General features: G+C 42.5%; 1 protein-coding gene across 1 annotated transcript in view; it reads left to right on the top strand.

Annotated features, from left to right (window-relative positions):
• Window positions 1-6,918: 6,918 nt before the first annotated feature.
• RPA1 (replication protein A1, 70kDa) overlaps window positions 6,919-9,683 on the top strand; it is a 77,634-nt gene continuing 74,869 nt past the window's right edge. Inside the window, 3 exon segments of the mRNA XM_011987281.1 lie at window positions 6,919-7,029; window positions 8,060-8,138; window positions 8,709-8,826. Of these exon segments, the coding sequence (XP_011842671.1) occupies window positions 6,919-7,029; window positions 8,060-8,138; window positions 8,709-8,826 (308 nt within the window).

The raw sequence follows: 9,683 nt of genomic DNA, 5'->3' as shown, positions 1-9,683 counted from the left end.
TTTTTTTTTTTTTTTAAATGACAGTCTCGTTTTTTGTCTCTCAGGCTAGAGTGTAGTGGTACGATCATAGCTCACTGCAACCTCTAACTCCTGGGCTCAAGTGATCCTCCCACCCCAGCCTCTGGAGTAGCTGGGACTACAGGTGCATGCCACCGTGCCCAGCTAATTTTTTTTTAAAATTTTGTGTAGAGATGGGGTTTCACCATCTTGCCTAAGCTAGTCTCGAACTCTTGGCCTCCAAACAGCTCTGCTGCCTTGCCTCCCAAGTCTTTGGGATTATAGGCATGAGCCACTGTGCCTGGCCTTGTCCCTTAAAATGAGTTATCCATTTGTAAACAGCTGGTTTCTTTGGAGCATTGTCCCCATATACTTTTCTTTCATAAAGCATTGGTGATTTCACCCTTCTTCCACCCAAGCTTCACCTTGAATTTGGTGTTCATTGTTGCTTCCATTTTAGCAGAATTCGTGTTGCTCTGATGGGACTCTTTTCAAATTGATGTCTAATCCTTCTTAGTGCCTCACACTAGATCTTGTTCAGACACGGTATAACAAGTTCGTATGAGTTTATTTCAGTGCAAAAAATTTTTGAAATGCATGGATAGTTTTTTTATAATGCACATTTTTCATGTACTTTTTCAATTCCTCTCATATATGCGTGTGGTTTTAAAATCAAACAGAACAGAACAGTGTTTATGGCCGGGCATGGTGGCTCACATGTGTTAATGTCACTTGGGGAGGCTAAGGCAGGAGGATCCCTTGAGGCCAAGAAGGAGTTTGATACCAGGCTGGGCAACATAGCAAGATCCTGTCTCTATTTCATTTATAAAGAAGAAAGAAAGAGGTGTTTAATGTAATTACTGACCTTCTGCCCTACCTTGTCCACTTCTATTCCACAGAAATAACTGCTTTTTAGAAAAATCACTGTCATTGACATTTCACTTACATATAGTAAATTGTACCTTTTTTTTTTTTTTTTAAACAGAGTCTCCTGTTGCCCAGGCTGGAGTGCAGTGGCGCAGTGTCAGCTCACTGCAACCTCTGCCTCCCAGGTTCAAGCAATTCTCATGCCTCAGCCTCCTTAATAGCTGGGGTTATAGGTGCATGCCACCTTGCCTGGCTAATTTTTGTACTTTTAGTAGAGACAGGGTTTTGCCATGTTGGCCAGGCTGGTCTCAACCTTCTGACCTCACATGATCTGCCCACCTTGGCCTCCCGAAGTGCTGGAATTTACAGGCATGAGACACCACGCCCAGCCAAATCGCACCTATTTTAAGTGTACAGATTGATGAACTTTGACAAATGTACGCACCCCTGTAACTGCATTGCCGCAATGGAGATACAGAATAGTTCCATCAGTGCACCCCTCCTCCTGCTCCTTCCCCACCTCCATCCTCACCTGAGGCAGTCAGTGTTCTGGTTTCTCTCTGTAGGTCAGTTTTGACTTTCCTAAGACTTCATATAAATGGAATCAAATAATATCTACCCTTTTGTGTCTGGCTTCTTTCAGCAGTTTTTTTGTTTTTTTTTCCAGAGGTAGGGTCTCTGTCACCCAGGCTGGAGTACAGTGACACAGTCATGACTCACTCCAGCCTTGACCTCCTGAACTTAAGAGATCCTCACACCTCAGCCTCCTGAGTAGCTGGGACTACAGGTGCATGTCACCACTCTTGGCTAATTTAAAAAAAAAAAATTTTTTTTTTTTTTTTTTGAGACGCAGTCTTGCTCTGTTGCCAGTCTGGAGTGCAGTGGCGTGACCTCAGCTCACTGCAACCTTTGCCTCCTGGGTTCAAGCGATTCTCCTGCCTCAGCCTCCCGAGTAGCTATGCCTGATGAATTTTTGTATTTTTAGTAGAGACGGAGTTTCACCATATTGGTCAGGATGGTCTCGATCTCTTGACCTCGTGATCCACCCACGTTGGCTTCGCAAAGTGCGGGGATTACAGGCGTGAGCTACCACACCCGGCCTAAAAATATTTTTTGTAGAGATGGGGTCTTGGTGTGTTGTCCAGGATGATCTTGAACTCCTGGGCTCAAGTGATCCTCCCACCTTGGCCTCCCGAAGTGTTGGGATTACAGGCATAAGCCACCACTGTGGACCAAAATGGTTTTTGAGCTTTATCCATGTTAATTCAGTAATTTGCACTTTTGTATTGCTCAGTAGTATTCCATTGTGTGACTATAACAAAATTTGTTTATTATTGCACATTTGGGTTATTTTCATCGTTTGGCTTAAATGAAGATGCTATGACCATTTAAGTACAAATCTTTTTGTGGAAATATGTTTTCATTTCTCTGGGATAAATATCTAGGCACGTCATTGCTGGGTCATAGGTAACTGAATGTTTAAAAGAAATTGCCAAACTTTTCCAGTGTGATTATGAGAATTCTAGTTGCTCCATGTCCTTGCCAGTCATCAGTCTTTGATCTTGAGTAGTCTAGTGAAAGTATAAAGGTATCTCACTGTGGTTTTAATTTGTATTTCTCTGGTGACTAATGAGCATCTTTTCATGGGCTTACTGGCCATTTGTATATGTTCACAAAAGAAGTGTCTGTTCACGTCTTTTGTTCACCTAAAAACTGGGTTTTGCGCTTGTTAAAGCATTGTAAGAATTCTTTATTCTTGATAGGTCTTTTGTTAAATATAAATATTACATATATTTTCTCCCAATCTGTGACTTGCTTTTTCTTTTTTGAAATTTTCTTTTTTTGAAGTACGCTTTTAAATTTTGGTGAAGTCCAGGTTATCAGGTTGTGGTTTTTTGTCTGTTTTTGTTTTGTTTTTTGCAGACTTGTATTTGTGTGTCCTAAGAAATCTTTGCTAGGCTGGGCGCGGTGGCTCACGCCTGTAATCCCTGCACTTTGAGAGGCTGAGGCGGGTGGATCACCTGAGGTCGGGAGTTCGAGACCAGCCTGCCCAACATGGAGAAATCTTGTCTCTACTAAAAATACAAAATTAGTGGGGCGTGGTGATGGGTGCCTGTAATCCCAGCTACTCGGGAGGCTGAGTAGAATGGAGGAGGAGAATGGTTTGAACCCAGGAGGCGGAGGTTGCGGTGAGCCAGGATCGTGCCATTGCACTTCAGCCTGGGCAACAAGAGTGAAACTCAGTCTCAAAAAAATAAAAAAAAGAAATCTTTGCCTACCCCACCCAAGGTCACAAATCTTTTATACTGTGTTTTCTTCCAGAAGTTTTATAGTTTTAGCCTTGTCTTGTGGTCCATGATGCATTTCAAGTTTACTATTTTATCTATGATATATAGATCTTTTTTTAAATATAGATATTCAGTTGTTCCAGCCCTGTTTATTGAAAAGACTATCCTGTTACATTGAGTGACTTAGTCACTTTAGATAAAATCAATGGACTGTATATGTGTATATCTCTATTTCTGGAATGTCTGTTCTGCAATTGATTTCTATGTTGGTGCTTACGTCAATACCACATTGTCATAAAAATTGCAGATTTATAATAAATGTTGAAATTTGGCATTGTAAATTCTGCAGCTTCATTTCTTTCTTTTTTTTTTGAGGCGGAGTCTCACTCTGTCACCCAGGCTGCAGTGGTGCAGTGCTCACTGCAACCTCTACCTCTCGGGTTCAAGCAGTTCTCCTACCTCAGCCTCCTGTACAGCTGGGATTACAGGCCCCCGCCACCACACCCAGCTAATTTTGGTATTTTTAGTAGAGATGGGGTTTCACTATGCTGGCCAGGCTAGTCTCGAACTCCCAACCTCATGTGATCCGCCTGCCTCGGCCTCCGAAAATGCTGGGAGTATAGGCCTGAGCCACCGTGCCTGGCCTCCAGCTTCATTTCTTATTTTTATTTTTATTTTTATTTTTTGAGGCAGGATCTCACTCAGTCACCCAGGCTGGAGTGCGGTGACATACATAATCATAGTTTACTGCAGCTTTATCTCCCTGGCTCAAGTGATCCTCCCACCTCACCCTCCAAGTAGCTGGGACCACTACGCCCAGCTAATTGTTTTTTTTTTTTTTTTTTTTTTGAGACAGGGCTTTACTCTGTCATTCAGGCTAGAGTACAGTGGTGCCATCTCACCTTACTGTAACCTCTGCTTCCCAGATGCAAGCAATCCTCCCACCTCAGCCTCTCGAGTAGCTGGGACTGCAGGCGTGTGCCACCACACCCAGCTACTTTTTGTATTTTTTGTAGAGATGGGGTTTTGCCATGTTGGCCAGGCTGGTCTCGAACTCCTGACCTCAAGCAATCCTCCTGTCTCAGCCTCCCGAAGTACTGAACCCTTTGCATCCGCTGAAGTATAGAGAAACAAAGTACAATAAGAAAAGAAAAAGAAAATGAAAACAGATGTTTGTTTTGAGACATGGTCTTGCTTTGTCATCCAGGCTGTAGTGCAGTGGTGCAATCACAGTTCACTACAGCCTAGACCTCCTGGGCTGATTCTTCCTCAGCTTTCTGAGTAGCTGGGACTACAGGTAGGCACTACATACCTGGCTAATATATATATTTTTATCTTTTGAGATGGATTCTCTGTCACCCAGACTGGAGTGCCATAGCGCAATCTTGGCTCACTGCAACCTCCGCCTCCCAGGTTCAAGCCTATCTCCTGCCTCAGCCTCCTGAGTAGCTGGGACTATGGGCGTGTACCACCACTTCTGGCTATTTTTTTGTATTTTTAGTAGAGACAGGGTTTCACCATGTTAGCCAGTATGGTCTCAATCTCCTGACCTCGTGATCCGCCCGCCTTGGCCTCCCACAGTGCTGGGATTATAAGTGTGAGCCACCGCGCCCGGCCCCACCTGGCTAACTTTTTATAGAGGCAGGTCTCCTTATGTTGCCCAGACTGGTCTCAAACTCCTGGGCTCAAGTGATCCTCCTCCTTCCGTCTCGGAAAGTGCTGAGATTATAAGCATGAGCCTTGTTGGTAGTTTTCAGTGTGCAGTTCTTACATACGTACTGTTAAATATATCCCTAAATAATTTACTTTTGAGACCCCGTGTGGTGGCTCACACCTGTAATCCCAGCACTTTGGGAGGCTGAGGCGGGCAGATCACTAGAGGTCAGGAGTTCGAGACCAGCCTGACCAACACGGTGAAACCCCATCTCTACAAAAATACAAAAATTAGCCAAATGTGGTGGTGCACGCCTGTAACCCCAGCTACTCAGGAGGCTGCAGCTGGAGAACTGCTTGAACCCGGGCGTTAGAGGTTGCCGTGAGCTGAGATTGCGCCACTGCACTCTAGCACGACAGAGCGAGACTATCTCAAAAAATAAATTTTTTTTTGATGGTGTCTAAGTGGCATTTTTGAAAATTTCATTCTTCAGTTGTTTATTGCTAGTATATTGAAATACACGTGATTTTTCCATACCCACCTTGTGTCCTGCAAACTTGCTAAATCAACTTACTAGTTTTTATAGATACCGTAGGATTTTCTATGTAAAGGATCATGTTGTCTACAAATAAAGGAAGTTTTATTTGTTCCTTTTTAATATTTTTATTTTTTATTTGGAGAGGGAGCCTCACTCTGTCGCCCAGGCTGCGGTGCAGTGGCGCGATCTCAGCTCCCTCCAACCTCCGCCTCCTGCGTTCGAGCGATTCTCCTGTCTCAGCCTCCCCAGCAGCTGGGATTACAGGCATGTACTATCACGCCCGGCTAAGTTTTTAATTTTTGGAAGAATCAGGGTTTCACCATGTTGGCCAGGCTGGTCTCGAACTCCTGACCTCAAGTGATCTGCCTGCTTTGGCCTCTCAGAGTGCTGGGATTACAAGCATGAGCCACCGTGCCGGCCAGTTCCTTTTTAATCTTTATGCCCATTTTTCCCTTGCCTTATTTCATGAGTTAGAACCTCTAATACCACGTTGAATAAAGATGTTAAGAGGTATATCCTTGCCTTGTTCCCGATCTTAGTAGCCTGTGATTGTCTTTTACTGTTAAGTGTGATGGTAACCATAGATTTTTTTTGTAGATGTCAGCTATCAGTTTAAGCATTACTTCTATGCCTAGTTTGCTAAGACTTTATAATGAATAAGTGTTGCCTTTTCTGTATCTGTTCAGTTGATAATGATTTTTCTGTATTCTGTGAATGTGACAAATTACATTGATTTTTGAGTTGTTGAATAAACCTTGCCTTCCTTGACTAAATCACACTTGGTCATGACATATTACCCATTTTATATAGTGCTGGATTTGATTTGCTATTATTTTGTTGAAGATTTTTTTTTTTTTTTTTTTTAGACAGAGTCTCGCTATGTTGCCTAGGCTGGTCTTGAAGTCTTGGGCTAAAAACAGTCCTCCCACCTCGGCCTCCCAAAGTGCTAGGATTATAGGCATGAACCACTGCATGGGGTGGTCTTTTTTTTTTTTTTTTCCTGTCGTAGTAAACGTAACATCATAAAATGACTTGGAAAGAAAGTCTTGTCTTTTCTGTTTTCTGAAATAATTTATGCAAGTTTTTGTTTGTTTGTTTGTTTTTTCTTAAATGTTAGAATTCACCAGTAAAGCCATCTGGACCTAGAGTGTTCTCTTTTGGAATATTTAGAATTATAAATTCAATTTCTTTAATAGATATAGAGCTACATAGATTTTCTTTTGTATCAGTTTTGATAATTTGTATTTTTCGAGAGGTTTATCCACTTTATCTTGGTTGTTTTATAAAGTTGTTCCTAACATTCCCTTATTATCTCTTTAATATGTATAGAATTTATTTATCTAATTCCCTGTTAATGAGTACCAGAGGGAAATGAATGTGCTGTTATGAATAATGAATACATACGTGATACCGGTGTTAGAGATGTACTGTGTTTCCTTGTTGTAAAACACGTATCTCCCTCTTACCATTTTATGATTTGTCCAGAGTGATCAACTAGACATTTCAGCTGACAGGCTCTGAATAGGCTCTTTTAACAATCTTATCTGTATATTCCAAATACGAACTATAAAAACATGTCATTTTCTTCATACTTTGAGTGCATATCTCACACAAACCTGTTTTTACTCCCTCAGGCCATCATGCAGCAGGGGGATACATCCATAAAGCCCATCCTCCAAGTCATCGTAAGTACCTGTGTGTCCCTTGTCAACTTCATTAGAGTCAGCTGATTATAAATTACGTCTGATGAAGGACGGACAGATTTGTCCACTTTTGGAAATTCCCCGCCTTGTCACAAAAAATAGGCCAGTCTCCTTTGTACCCCTGAAAGGAGCCAGGCTTTTTGAAAATATTACTACGTGAGCTGCTAAGTTCTACCGTCTTTGGAGGTTCAGATTGAAGGCTTTGCCTCACTCCCTCCTCGCCGTTGATAGATGACTGTGGTGCAACTTGCCTTTGTGCCCTTGGGTTTGTCTCGTTCACATCAGCCTTTTATATGACTTCCAGAAATACATCTAATATGAACTTGTCTCCTTAACATTCTTCAGTTAACACATCATTTGTTTAAGGGGTTCTTGTACTTCAGTGGGAGTTTCGAAAAATAGAGGCAGAATGTGGGCTCCCGCCTGCAGGTTTTCGGTCAGCCGGTCTGCTGGGTCTCTGCTGCAGCGCACTAGCTGTGGGTCAGCGTGGGCCTCTGTGCGCAGATTGCACTTCCTTTGGAAACCTGCCTCTGGTCTCTCTCAGGTGGGGATGAAGGTCTCAGCTCTGCCACCTGATCATGGGCACATGTCACTTGGGTCTCTGTGCCTCCATCTCTACCCTAGTCGTTAGCCCCTTCAGGACAAGGATACTTTTTGTTCATTTTGTATTTTTAGCACATTTCCTACAAAACACCTTGTGTATATTGGGTGCCTCATTTATTTATTTATTTATTTTGGTAATTGATTTTCAGCCAAATTTGAGTCAGAACTCAAGAGTACAGGCAGCTCGTTTTACTTCCCTCTGTATTGTGTTTAATAATGTTAGTGGAGAGGTGAGTGGGAAAATCATCAAATCCAATTTTCTTTTACTTGGATTTAGGTGTCAAGAGAATGGGCAAACAGTTCAGTTTGTGTTGAACTAATGGCAAACTCACTCTCCTGCCACTTCGGTTTACTTATCCCTGGGGACGGGGCAGACAACCTGGCTAATCAATCAAGTTTTCTGTCCTAGAACATCCGTCCCATTACTACGGGGAATAGTCCGCCGCGTTATCGACTGCTTATGAGTGATGGATTGAACACTCTGTCCTGTGAGTATGGTGTATCCATCTAGAAATGTGTGAGTATTTAAATAATAGAAGCACACCCAGCCCTTTGGTTGCCATAATTTGGGGGCATTCATGAAGTCCATACTTGCTTGGCTGTGTACTTCATTCAGACAGAATTGCAGCTGTCAGCATTCCAACAATAGACTAGAGGTAGTGGAAAGCTGCCACTTGGCTTAATTAATTTTCTCTAACTGGTGTTCTGTGTTTTCTCTGATTAATTTCCCTAAGGATGATGTTGACATCAGTGAGCGTGATGGGTTAGCTGCCCTATACTTTCCTGTTTGGGGGTTTTATTTCTGTGTCGGAAGCTATAAAGGGGAGAAAGGAGAGAATTTTTAAATGATTTTGACCACTTTAGCAAATTCACTCATTTAAGAGGAGCAGCAAATGTTTAACAGCAAAATACACAGTTTTTCACTATGTAGAGTCTGACTAGTTTTCATTTCAGGAACGTATGTAAGGCGTTTTTCTTCACTAGGACAGGTATGAGTAGCTTTCAGATTCTTAAGACTGCAGGATTTTGGAGGCTGAAGAAATCTCTGTGCTTTTCAGCTTTCATGTTGGCAACACAGTTGAACCCCCTGGTGGAGCAAGAACGACTGTCCAGCAACTGCGTTTGCCAGATTCACCGATTCATCGTGAACACGCTGAAAGACGGAAGGTATGCGGTGTGTTTTTTTTTTCTGTCTTATTGTATTGTAGAATGGGAACGAATTTAAGAACAAAAAAGGCAAGAGTGAGTTTTCAGCTAAGAATTTAACAGCTATTCAGTTAAGAACTCGGGTGGCTAACACATGGCACCCAAGGAAGAGATACGCGGAAACAAGTCGGAAATTTCAAAGCAGAAGATTAAAGTAGAACGCAGAAATCTTGTTATTTCTAATTTCTTCAGAAGCAGCGCTTTCAGGATTTCCCCCAAAAGTGTCTTATCTTTTTTGTTTGTTTGTTTTTGGTAGAAACGGGGTTTGCCATGTTGCCCAGGCTGGTCTCAAATTCCAACTTAGGCAATCCGCCCACCTCAGCCTCCCAAAGTGCTGGGATTACAGGTGCGAGCCACCTCACCTGGCCTCCAAAGTATCTTTTAATGAAAAGAGATCCCTTATTTTATAGCAGAAAACGATAATTATTTTGTAATGCTGCTTTTGTGTGTGTGTGTGTGTGTGTGTGCAATCTCGAATCTTTTATATTAAATGCTATATTTAGCCAATATAGAATATGTTGAACCACGTATGGTGGCTCATGCCTGTAATCCCAGCACTTTGAGGGGCTAAGGTGGGAGTGTTGCTTGAGGTCAGGAGTTTGAGACCAGCCTGGGTGACATAGCCAGACCCTGTCTCTACAAAAAAAAAAAGTTACATAAATTAGCGAGGTGTGGTGGCACATGCTACAGTCCTAGCTACATGGGAGGCTGAAGTGGGAGGATTCCCTAACCCCAGGAGTTTGAGACGGCAGTGAGCTGTGATTGCACCACTGTACTCCAGCCTGGGCAACACAGCAAGAGACTATCTCTAAAAAAAAAAAAAAAAA

This window comes from Mandrillus leucophaeus, unplaced genomic scaffold (assembly GCF_000951045.1).
Source record: "Mandrillus leucophaeus isolate KB7577 unplaced genomic scaffold, Mleu.le_1.0 Scaffold306, whole genome shotgun sequence".
In the NCBI taxonomy this organism is placed as follows: domain Eukaryota; kingdom Metazoa; phylum Chordata; class Mammalia; order Primates; family Cercopithecidae; genus Mandrillus; species Mandrillus leucophaeus.
This window is presented reverse-complemented; position numbering and strand designations above follow the sequence as displayed.